Source organism: Lucilia sericata, unplaced genomic scaffold, assembly GCF_015586225.1.
Source record: "Lucilia sericata isolate MDLA Ls3-8-SP2 unplaced genomic scaffold, ASM1558622v1 Contig000448F_arrow, whole genome shotgun sequence".
Classification (NCBI taxonomy): Eukaryota; Metazoa; Arthropoda; class Insecta; order Diptera; family Calliphoridae; genus Lucilia; species Lucilia sericata.
In genome coordinates, this window is record NW_023994463.1 from 268619 (window position 1) to 281322 (window position 12704).

General features: G+C 30.8%; 1 protein-coding gene across 1 annotated transcript; it reads right to left on the reverse strand.

Annotated features, from left to right (window-relative positions):
* Nucleotides 1-489: 489 nt before the first annotated feature.
* LOC119604980 (transferrin) lies at nt 490-4390 on the reverse strand. The gene is made up of 7 exons (XM_037957905.1): nt 4019-4390; nt 3705-3947; nt 2224-2502; nt 1985-2142; nt 1532-1893; nt 1187-1471; nt 490-1118 (listed from the first exon to the last, which is right to left on the reverse strand). The coding sequence occupies exons 1-7, from the start codon at nt 4095-4097 to the stop codon at nt 632-634; spliced, it is 1893 nt and encodes a 630-aa protein (XP_037813833.1). The 5' UTR covers nt 4098-4390; the 3' UTR covers nt 490-631.
* Between the last annotated feature and the right edge of the window lie 8314 nt (nt 4391-12704).

Here is a 12704-nt window from a genome sequence, read left to right on the forward strand (position 1 = left end):
AAGTCGATTTATAGAACCCTACCGACTAGTACTACGAGGAAACGAAGGTCCTCCCAGTCAAGTAACACAATGTCATGTTGTTCCTCCTGGGATGTCACCGGAGGAGTCAATATGACACTGTTGGATACACCCACGAGGAGAACATGAATGCCGAAGTGCTTTACGTGAGTACCTGCATGTGGTCAAGGCCCGCACGATACCCACCACATATTCAACTGCTCAGCCAACCCTACTTTCTTTGTCAAATGGATTAACACATCCGGTTGAAGTAGCACAATTTTTAAGCTTGGTCATTGATGTGGAACCCCCAACTAGTTTATTGTATAGTTTTAGATTTTACAACAACAACGGGGCTATCAAATTAAAGACGAAATGACATTTCTTTCAAAGAGTGTCTTTTTCGATAATATAAAAAAAATTGATATCTTGGAAATAACATCTATTATGTTGAAATCTTCATAACGATTTGTTATAACTTTAAAGAATTACATTTCCAAAACGTTTTTTTTTACAATGTTCTTTTTTTATTTATTATTAAAATCTAAACTTTAAAGTAAATAAAAAACATGTGCATAAAAAATATAATTTTAAATTATTACAAAATATGTTGTTATAACATATTTAATAAAAATTAGTTCTTTTTAATGCTATTTGTATCACATTTTAAACTGTTATAAGTCTGTTCATTAGTATTGGGATTTTTCAATTCGGTAACGAATTCAACGGCATCATCATCGAACAAAACATTCTTAGCATTTTCCTTATATTCACCGAATAAAGTGAAAACATCAGCTAATTTACCAGTTTTACCGAATTTCTCCGATAGCGATAAGAATAAATGTTTCATGGTTTCCTGTTCGACGGGAGTCATAGAGTCTCTAATGAAAACGGCTACTGGTAGATTGGCTTCCAAATTGCAGGTTTCCCATTCGGTGACAGGTTTCTTGTCCAAATTGCTGCACAACAATTGTTTGTTTTTGTGTTGTTCCAATTCCTTGGAATTAACAATCATAATGTTCTTTTCGGAAGAAGGAGTAGTTTGACAGGTGTTAATGCCACGTAGTTTGTTGAGATAGGCAGCAGCCTTTTCAGCTCTTTGATCTTGACCATTGTAGTGACTAAAGGAAGGTAGCGTACAAAATAAATAAGTTTTTGTTGATGTGAATTTGTTTGTTTATTAACTTACATGGGCATATTTTGTATATTGTCCTTGGTGAGAGAAGTTTCTACTACAGCTACATAGACATTATTGGGTCCATAGCTTTCATAGACAATGGGCTTGAGTTTATCTTCTCTGGCTTCTTTATAGTTGGTGGCATGTACAGCTACCATATCGGCCTTGCCTTCCTTAACAGCAATAATGCAATCCTTTTCTTGTACACATTCGATTTCTGGACGAATGTCACGAGAGTAAGCAGCACGGCTCATGGTATCACATTTCTTCATTTCAGCATCAGTTTGGGCACACATTCTGAGGAAAGAATAGTAAATCAATATTGATGTTTTCTTTTTAAATAAATTTCCTACTCACTTCATTTTTCTGATAGCGGAACCATCACGTTCAATAACATCCTTGTAACCGGCCTTTTCCAAATATTCCTTAGGATCTACAGCCTTGGGTTTGCTGTGATAAACGGCATTTTCATTGATAAGCAAATGAGCAGCGGCTTCCTTGTTTTCAGCATGTAAACCATTTTCAAAGAATTTCTCTAGACGATGTTGCAAATTGTGTAATTTTTCATCACCACTGACAGCATCAACATTGGAAATATAACCAGTCCAGGGACGTTGAGCCCAGGAGCAAGCTGGTCCGGTAATGGGACGTCTGGAGCCATCTTCACAGAGGTATTCGAATTCAGAGGGATCACCTTCAGCAGTAGTACCAGGAATCATCTAAAATTGTTTATAAATTTTTTAAAATTAACTTCCAAATTACAATATTATATTCCGATTTTCTCTATTTTGATATTTAATAAATACTTACACCAAAGTATTTCTTAATGAATTGCACTTTAGTAAAGGCCACTTCACCCTTGCCCTTGTCCAAACAACGAATAGCACCATCATAGCCGGAGAATTTATCGGGATAATTACATTGTTCGGGTTTCTCACAGAGAGCACACAAGTTTGAGTATTTCTTCTCTACAGGAAAGCAAATAAAACAAAATATATAGAGAGACTTGAAAAATAAGAGAGGAGATTCTAACAAATCTTATAACTTACTCAGCATGCGATCAGTTTCGGGATATGGTGAATAAGTGCCTACCAAACAGGATTGTGTAAAGAATTCGGATAATGCCTTAAGTTCACGTTCGGTAGCAGTCAATTCAGGATCCATGGAGACTTTCAAAATGTGAGAGTTCTTCAATTTGGTGACGGGAATCTTGAAACCAACATTACGTCCAAAACCAGTGTGGCAAGATTTGGCACCTCTCAATTCTTTAAGTGTATGAATGTTGGAGTTTTTCTTAACCAAAATAATGCCTTCATAACGGAAATCGGCTGGAGAGTTATAAAAAACAAGTTATGGATCATATTGTTTTTAAAAATTCTGAATTATTTAAAAAATTTTATAATTTATGTATTATTGTTATTTTCTTAAATTAAAGAAGTTCAAAATACCCGATTTTTATATATTATTTATATCATTTTGTTTGATTCTACTTATAATTAAATGGACTGGTATTCTTGGAATTATAAAAAACAAGTTTTAATTACGAAATTCGTAGAATCAATTAAAATACTGCTTGCCATACATATGCCACCAACAACAAATAAAAATTTTATTTCAATTAATAGCTATGACGTTCTTTCTCCCTAATCGGACTAACATCATGCAGAATGACTTTCATTAGCATCCATGTTAAGGTTTTATAAATTTTCTGACGTTGCCTCGGATTTTTGTTCACATCTCCATTATTTATGGACCAATTTTGTTGATTTTCAATAGCGATCTTCTTTGGATCTGGATCCCAAAGATATTTGGGATCTTCAGAAAATTGTTAACATATAGATGGATAGACGGACAAAGCTTAATCGACACCGCTTTTAATAAGGATTCAGAATATATAAACTTTATTTGGCAGGAAAATAATCACGAAAGTGACGATTATAATGAAGTGAGGGGAAGGAAATGTCCAAAATAGCCCCCTAAGTTTCTAAAATACAACTTAAATTTTGTATGGGTAACTTTATCCATCTGAGATTTCGACGCCTCCGGCCTAAAACATTTAAAGTCAAAATTTTATATTTTAACTTTTGAACGGATCGGTGGATGTGGAGCAAATTTTGAAAGAATATTGAAAACGTAATATTTTTAAACTTAAATGTCTTAAAACTCATTAGGAGATTCTGAAATTTTTAATGAAATTTCTTTAAATTTTCAATCTTAATAAGGATGTTCTGAAATTGGATTTTACGAAGATATTTTTTTTTTTTTTTTTTGAAATTATCAAAAAACATTTCGAATTCCTTTATCGATTAATATTGGATGTAGTTTTCTTTAAACCGCACATTCACTGATTTCTCAAAATTTTTAAAGATTTTCGATTATTAAAGCAGAATTCTTTTCTTCTAGAATTTCCAAATTATTTATAATTTTCGAATAATTGAATACTTTTTTAAGTTTTTCAAATTTCTACTTTTTAAACTATTATTTAAATAAATTTCAATTTTAAACATAAAACACTTTACACTCTACTCACCATCCTTATCGTCCTTAGTTCTGATTTCGGAAATAACTCGATAATCGGCATTCTTGGTGTGATAAGCTACATACATATCCTCTGGTTCCGAAGCCAAGACATCAGCTTTACGTTGATTAATCATATCCAAACAATCAATACGATCTCTACCGGCAACGCATTCCATGCGAATACCGGCCTCCGAAGGATCCTTAAGCAAATTTAAGCAATCATCATAGTATTTTTGAGGTACGCACATACGATCTGAAAATATTTAAATTAATATTTTAAATTCCAAAGTGATGTTAAAGATTTGTTTTATATATAAATCTTACAGATTTGTTCTTCTTTAGCTTGAGTCAAAGCTAAAACTCCTAGCACCGAGGCTAGTTTAATTAAGTTAATTAACATCATTATTAAGTTCAATTAAAGCTGTTTGTTAGAATGCGAAATTTAAAGAACCTCTTCTCAAACTGAGATCACTTGCTAAACTGCTTATTGTTCAACTGCAGCCAGTTTCTTTATATACCCGCCGCATCTAGACTAGTGTAGTATGCGATTTTTTTTTTTTTTTTTTGATTCCCGGCTATACAAATGTACTTACTATCTGTATCTATACTATGTATCTGTATCTATGACATTTGTTTGTATGTAGATTTGAGTGTGTGTAAGCTTAGTTTGTGTATGAGTCTGCTGCTTTCATACATCTGTTGCTTTGCTTTTGGGATTCACCTATTATAATCAATTTTTATTTTTTTTTTATGAAAAAAAGTGTTTATTTTGTCAGTGTTGTTTTTCTTATTTTTTTATGAGTTTAAATTAAAGTATCTGCAATGCAAAATGTTTTATGCATGTTTTGGTCATTATTTGTTTTCTTATTGTTGTTTATTTTAATTTTTTTTTAATCCTACACTCAGTTTTAAAACAATTTAAATAAGTTCTAAAATTTGTTTATGAAAATAAACTTTTAAATGTAACCTATAAACAATAGGCGCTAATTTGTTATTTTTATTAAATTTTTTAACTTTTAAACACACTCGCTTGCAAAGAAATGTTCCTCCTTTGGATTTTAATCATGCTACAATTCCTGCCTATACTGGATCAGTGACCGACAGGGTTAAATACCTAGACTTGATCCTTAATCGGAAACTAAAATGAAAATATCGTATAGGGGATAGAAGTAAGTAAGAACTTTAGGTTTGAAATGGGGTCTTAGTCCCACTAGCCTTTATAATTTAGTGGACAAAAAGTGTAACAAAATACCACTAAGGGCCAATCTTTAGGTGAAAGATTAGCGATTAAATTAAAATTAATCCTCGAAAGATGTTTTTGAGTACTCAATTAGTTAATTTTGTTTGCAAGTTTAAGCGCCCAATGGAGGTGGTTTAATCTTAAGCACGAAATGCAAAAGTGTAAACAGCTGATGCAAAAAAATTAATAAAATTTTTATAAATATAAACATTAAAATGTTCTATTTATTGATTAGTATAAATTATGGACACTTCAAAATACATTTTTTTGTTTTTAATTTAAGTTTTCATTAATTTTCATATTAAATTTTCAATTGTCTTCTTCTTTTTATAAAATATGCATTGTTTTGATAACAAACAGTGAAGTTTTCTGTTGTTTTGTATGGCAACACTGCGAAGTTTAATCTTGTACTCAAAAACATGAAATGGTATTAACATTGGATTAAATTTATTTTTAGATTAACTAATCTGATTATTAATTGGCATTTGATTACCATCTCAAAAACCCGCTCTAAGGCAAGTTCAGCGCACAAGTTGCTTAGGTGTAAGTGGGCCTTGAGCACTTCGACGATCAAAGATTTAGAAACATTGCTGTAGATTCCTCCTAGTTATTGAAAAAAGACGATTACAAAATACGTCTTCAATCTACATAGGACACAACTAATAGACGTAATAGATTGCACACTGGAAATGAAAATGATAGGGAACTGTGAGACATTAGTCCCAGATAGAAGGTCGAGAGGAACACAAGAGCAAATCCCTAGGGGAATTTGGTGTTAAACGGATGGTTCTAAACTGGGACACAAAACGGGTTGGAGATCTACATATATTAGGCTTATTACTTCTTATATTTTTTTTGCAAATATACACTTTTAGATTCCATAAAAATAGAATAATAGAAATTATTCTGAAAGTGTTTTAAACCGAAAATTATGTCGTTTTACATTTTCTGAAGCAGCAAAATACTGCTGTAATTCGATCGGAATAGAATTATATAATAGGTCTGTATAATGATTTATTGAATAGTATTCTAGCCTAAACGAAATTTTATTGTTTGTAATAAATTATAATTTTAATAAATTTTACAAGTTCAAGTGCTAAAAACGAAACCCACTGTAAAATGTTTTGCATTTTTAAATATTAATTGCTTTTTTAAAAAATACTCCCAGCAAAAATTCGGTAATGACTTGTACTTACATAACCATTTACTTTTCTGTTGCTACTACATACTGTCAGCATTACTTTTAAGAACTCTAATAATGACTTACATAAGATCAGCTGGGAATGTACATTATTTTGAGTTTTGTTAGCTTTTTTAGTTGCTACTGGAGAAGTAGTAAAAAGCTTCTTTTTACTTACAATGAAATGTAAGTTTTTGCTGGGTTGTTCTTAAGATTTAATAAATGCACCCAACTAGTCAGTTATTATACATATTCACTTTAGTTTGCTTATACTTTTATTTACTTTTAAATTTATTGTAATGTATTCCTTTTTTGCCCACTTCGAATTCATATCGCTTATTTACTACAAGACTGCCACAACTCAAACTAGGAGATTTTCGTTTGTGTCTTTCTAAAATGTCTATTATTTCCAGAGTGAAAGCCACTTATATTTGATTAATAAAATATATTTTTAAGTTCACATGAAAAATACATTAATCTTCACTATTAAATTAAATTAAACTTAATTTTAAATTAAATGAAATAATCATTCTAATCTATTCTTCTCGAGTTTTTTGAGTTTTGACATTTTTGTGGTAAATAAGCGATATACCATCCTATGAAATACATAAATTTAAACTGATTATTATTCCAGAAATGCAATAATAATAATATTCATAAACTTGTTATATTCATATGCATATAGTTTTGTTTGTTTTATTTTATTAACTCTATCAATATTTTAAATTGTTGGTAACAGGTTTAAGCTTATCTGAAAAAAAATCTGATAGAATTAAATGGAAAAAAAGGATTTCAACTGCATACAAAATAATTTAAAGTCTGTACTTTTCCATACGATTTTAGCAAGAGGATAGCACTGCTATCCTCTTGTCCTCTTGAACAAAATTTAATAAATAGTTGTCCAATTCACAATCTGCCTGTGATCAGACAATTGTATTTTTATATTGTGAAAGAAAGAATAAAACATCTTCATCTTCAATATTTATAAAAATTACATAAATTAAAAAACTTTATTAGTTATAGCACTAATATGAATTATTTTTTAATTTTATTTCACTTAAAGCACTTTTTTAAATATTTACTGACTAGTAGGGTTCTATAGTTGAAACGAAAAGTCGACTTTTCGACTTTTTGCATTTAGTTAAAAGTCGACTTTTCGACCTTTCGACTTTTTCCTTTTTATGAAAAGTCGATTTTTCGACTTTTCGACCTTTTTCATTTATTTAAAAGTCGACTTTTAGACTTTTCGACTTTTAGTATTTTATAAATGGTCGACTTTTCGACTTTTTTCGGCTTTTTCCGACTTTTCGACTTTTTTCGACTTTTCGACTTTTCCGATTTTTTTCGACTTTTTTCGACTTTTCGACTTTTTTCGACTTTTCGACTTTTTTCGACTTTTTCCGACTTTTTTCAACTTTTCGACTTTTTCCGACTTTTCGATTTTTTACGACTTTTTGACTATTTTCGACTTATTTTCGACTTATTTTCGACTATTTTTTACTTTTTTCGAGTTTTTCCGACTATTTTAGAGTTTTTGACCTCTTTTCCACTTTTTTAAAATTTTCGACTTTTTCCGACTTTTCGACTTTTTCCGACTTTTCGACTTTTTCCGACTTTTCGACTTTTTCCGACTTTTCGACTTTTTTCGACTTTCTTCGACTTATCGACTTTTTTCGACTTTCCGACTTTTCGACTTTTTTCGACTTTTATTTACAAAGTCGACTTTTCGACTTTTTTCATAGACGATAGTCGAGTTATCGACTTTTTTGGAACAAAATAGTCGACTTCGACGTTACGTACATACAAGAGAGTAGTGAATTGGACAATTGGAAACTGTTAAATACGAACTATAGTCTTACTTCCGAACTACATACATACATATTATCTAAAACTCTACTTTTCTAGTGCCCCATTAAAATGAGACTTAAAAATTATTTAAATTCAATTTGACTCATAGTGGAAGCTATGAATTGTCAATTTACATTTCGCTAAATAAATAATTGTGAAAAAAAGTGTAAATTACAACTGTCATTTTAAATCTGGAACAGCAAATGTCTGCCAGTTTTATTTTTTTCAAGTACCTATTATTTGTTGTTGTCAAGTTTAATTTTTTTTAAATGACATTTAAATAATATTGTTTATTATTATTTGTTGTTGTTTAAATTATTCCTGTGGATTTATTTTAAGTCTATTGTTTACTAAACATTAATCACTTTTTGTTTGCAATTTGCATTTACCGGCCGGCAAATAGAATTCAAAACAAAATTACAAAAATAAATAAACAAGTTTATGAAGTAAGGAAAAAAATGTATTTTAACAAGTAGTAGTGCTATAATCGGTTGTGTAGAATATTATATACCTACCACTTAAAAATATTCACTACTAGATGTCCTTGCCTCTGAGAATTGTCGTGCTATAAACGGTTCAAGATAGGTTAATTTCTAACTACAAATATATCTTTTTCTTCTGTTTCATTAATATAACCCATTCCATTCCAAACCAATTAATTCTAATTAATACTTAATATTTGGAGAACTTCAACCTCCTAGGTTAATTTCCTTATGCCTTAACGTACCTTCATCAAATAGACCGTCGCACAGAGATCCTGATTTTCTTATGGGTCTTACAAATACAACGAACAAATCAATAGACCATCCACCTTTCTGGTGGTGGATGTAAATACAAAATAATAATAATTCAATACGCAAAAAAAAACTGAAGAAAAAAGTAATAAATCGTAAACAATTCTGTCAAAAATTAGTCATAAATCTTTCGAAACTTTTAGAAAATGTAAAGCTATTAAAGTAAAACATTTAAGTAGAATAATAATAAATTCCTGACAGTATTTGTTTAAAAAACAGTTTATAGATTAACGCTTAGCGATTGAATTGAAATTAATCTTCAATATTTGATTTTGAGTACCCGATTAGTTATTATCTTTTGCTGGTTAAAGCGGTCATTTCAGATGGACTGAACTTGGTCCTTGAAGGCCTAATTTCACGACTTACCATTGCCCGTTTGTGTATTTTACATGGTTCTGTCGGTCCATGTACAAGCACTATGCTCTAGAACTCGAACTATCTGACCATTGCTGCCCCGTTGCTTAAATTCCGAGATCCAAAACATCTGTGGTAAATCTAGTAAATCTAGAGTAAACCCTGAACATAGCCGGACAAGGAAGGAAAGTGGTATCACTTGTACATATAATACCTTATATCCACCACCATTCAACCCACCACACTTCTCATTCATCCTACGCACTCATTGAGAAAAACGTCCGACACACTCATTCTAGGTATATGGATGGTTATGGTTCACATACCCATAACCCATACTAAATACACTTGACACCAACTCATTTCCAAGACTTACTCACACATTCAATTCTCTTCGGGATATCTGTTGTTTCGGCAACAGCACCGAAATCACTCCGTATTATAGACTTTACCGTGCATCAGTCTTTCAACCATCATTCTCTTCCAGCGAAGCGACCTCTCCAATAATCGGGACGAGACAAAGTCCGAAAATCTGCAATGTGGGCTATCGCTTTCCGTGCTACCAAATTATGTGGTTCTCTGGTTCCACCCCATGTCAAATCATTCCAAGGAAAGGCCGAGTATATATTTGATCATCACCAGTTTATAGTCCCGGCAGACTGGGATTTCAATAGCACCAAGATGGGGGAAGATTCATCAAGGTAACATGCACCCAGGGTGTTAACTGCTGCACAATGGGGGAGAATCAAAATTTTTTTGAAATAAATGTGACATTTCTAAACGTCTGGACCAATCGTGATAAAATTGGAATAAGGAATATTCCAGAAATTTTGATACAAATTTTAGTTTTAGAAAATCGGATGGAATGCCACGCCTTTAAATTTAAACTCGAATACTCAACGATTATGGCCAGCAGTTTAAAAATACAAGATTTATTTCCAAATAAAAAATATGATTCTAAAAATGATTAGATTATGAATCTAAAAAGTATGTGTTCTTCAAAACAAATTAGAAAATGTCTCTAACTACTTAAATAGAGTAGAATGTCAATTAAATAAATTCAACTTAATAAATTAAGTTGATTTCAATTGCAATAATTTCTTTTGTTGTTTCTTTCAACTGCAAAACAAATTAAAACAACTAACGCCTACAATTACAAGAAAAAATGCAATTATTCGATTCAGTTCTAATATACATATATGTACAATGTTCCGCACAGTACGTTACGACATATAATATCTGTGTTTACTAAATCATCAACGGTGTTTCCCCATCAGATACCTTGGCTATAGCTCAACGTAAATTGAAAAAGGTGAAATGAATTGAAAAATACAAATATAGATGTTATATAGGGTCGTAACGAACCTTATACACCCACCACCAGACACAAAATTTTTCAGAGTCACACTGTTAAAAACTGGAAGACTAATAGGGTTCTATAAATCGACTTTCGAATAATCGAACAATCGACATTTTGTCGAAAAAAGTCGAAGTCGACTATTTTGTTCCAAAAAAGTCGATAACTCGACTATCGTCTATGAAAAAAGTCGAAAAGTCAACTTTGTTAATAAAAGTCGAAAAGTCTGAAAGTCGAAAAAAGTCGAATAAAGTCGAAAATAGTCGGAAATTTTAAAAAAGTGGAAAAAAAAGTCAAAAACTCTAAAATAGTCGGAAAAACTCGAAAAAAGTCAAAAAATAATCGAAAAAAGTCGAAAATAGTCAAAAAGTCGAAAAAAATCGAAAAGTCGGAAAAAGTCGAAAAAAGTCGGAAAAAGTCGAAAAGTCGAAAATAGTCGAAAAGCCGAAAAGTTGAAAAGTTGACTATTTATAAAATACTTATAGTCGAAAAGTCTAAAAGTCGACTTTTTAAAAAAGTCGAAAAATCTACTTTTCATAAAATGCAAAAAGTCCAAAAGTCGAAAAGTCGACTTTTAACTAAATGAAAAAAGTCGAAAAGTCGACTTTTGGTTTCAACTATAGAACCCTAAAGACTATTATATTTTAAGTTTTTTCTCGATTCGAGAAAATTACAGAAACGAGGTACAGATATACATACATACTTTACTTTCGCTGTCAACGGCTAATATTTTGATGTATATACGATATAACAAAACCAATAAACCCGAAAATAGGGTAGTTATTAAAATAAAACAATGATTGAAAAAACGTGAAATATTTTTTAATTCTTAAGAACTACTCTAGGGAAACGCCTAAAGAATAACAAATTACTTTATTTGTATTATTTAAAGTTCATAAAAATATAAAAACAAATAGAATTTTTAAAGAATATATATTGTTAATTTGTTCTCGATTCTTGGTAACGAGAAATTACTTAATATATAAACTGTTGCTTGTGCAGCAAAATTGATTAACTCCAATGTTCAATAGGTACGATCTTAAATTGAGGTGTATATCTAAATATGCATGTTTGCAAATACAATTTGTTTGTAAACAAATAAATTTTTAAAAAATATGCATTCTAGGAATGATGCGATAACAATATTAACTCATGACCAAATATGGCAGTTAAACTTTGACAGTAAATTTAATTTATAAATTATTTTAACGATGTTTTGTTTTGTTAAAAAAAAAAACAAATCTTCAGACTTCTTCATGGGGACGAAAATTAATATATTTAGCACGTGCTTATCAATAATTGCTAAACATTGGTATTCATAAACAGATGATTGAAATAGAGAAATTTTTGGATTACTCAATAGGTTGTTTAAATTACGTGATTGATTTGTTGGTCATTTACTTTATGAAAGAAAAAACGAAAATAATACTAAACACATTAGTTATAGGGTTCTATAAATCGACTTTCGAATAATCGAACAATCGACTTTTTGTCGAAAAAAGTCGAAGTCGACTATTTTGTTCCAAAAAAGTCGATAACTCGACTATAGTCTGTGAAAAAAGTCGAAAAGTCGACTTTGTTAATAAAAGTCGAAAAGTCGATAAGTCGAAAAAAGTCGAAAAGTCGAATAAAGTCGAAAAAAGTCGAAGAAAGTCGAAAAAAGTCGTAAAAAGTCGAAAAGTCGGAAAAAGTCGAAAAAAGTCGGAAAAAGTCGAAAACTCGAAAATTGTAGAAAAAAGTCAAAAATAGCCCAAAATTTTAAAAAAGTGGAAGAAAAAGTCTAAAATAGTCGGAAAAACTCGAAAAAAGTCAAAAAATTGTCGAAAAAAAATCGAAAAGTCGGAAAAAGTCAAAAAAAAGTCGACTATTTATAAAATACTTATAGTCGAAAAGTCTAAAAGTCGACTTTTAATTAAACGAAAAAAGTCGAAAAATCGACTTTTCAAAAAATGCAAAAAGTCGAAAAGTCGACTTTAAACAATATGAAATAATTGTTTCTTTAGACTGTAGTAGATCTGGCTTTTTGGATTTTCAATGTAGATCCCCATACCCGTTTTATCACCCAGTTTTAAGTCTTTAATATATTCCCACGGACATTTGTTCTAATTTTCCGCTTCACAATGATCTCCTGTCTAGGATCAATGTCTCAGAGTACCCGTCAAACGTCTGGCGTTTCGTCTTCTATGGGTTGACATTCAACAATACTGGCTGAGTTCAACCAAAAGCCAAATATTAGA

What these genes read in the sequence shown, in the direction of transcription:
- LOC119604980 (XM_037957905.1), bottom strand. Translation starts at nt 4,097, where the DNA reads ATGATGTTAATTAACTTAATTAAACTAGCCTCGGTGCTAGGAGTTTTA. An exon ending in AGCTAAAGAAGAACAAATCT is followed by an intron (nt 3,948 to 4,018) that starts GTAAGATTTATA and finishes AAATATTTTCAG; the next exon opens with ATCGTATGTGCGTACCTCAA. An exon ending in TCATTAAGAAATACTTTGGT is followed by an intron (nt 1,894 to 1,984) that starts GTAAGTATTTAT and finishes AAACAATTTTAG; the next exon opens with ATGATTCCTGGTACTACTGC.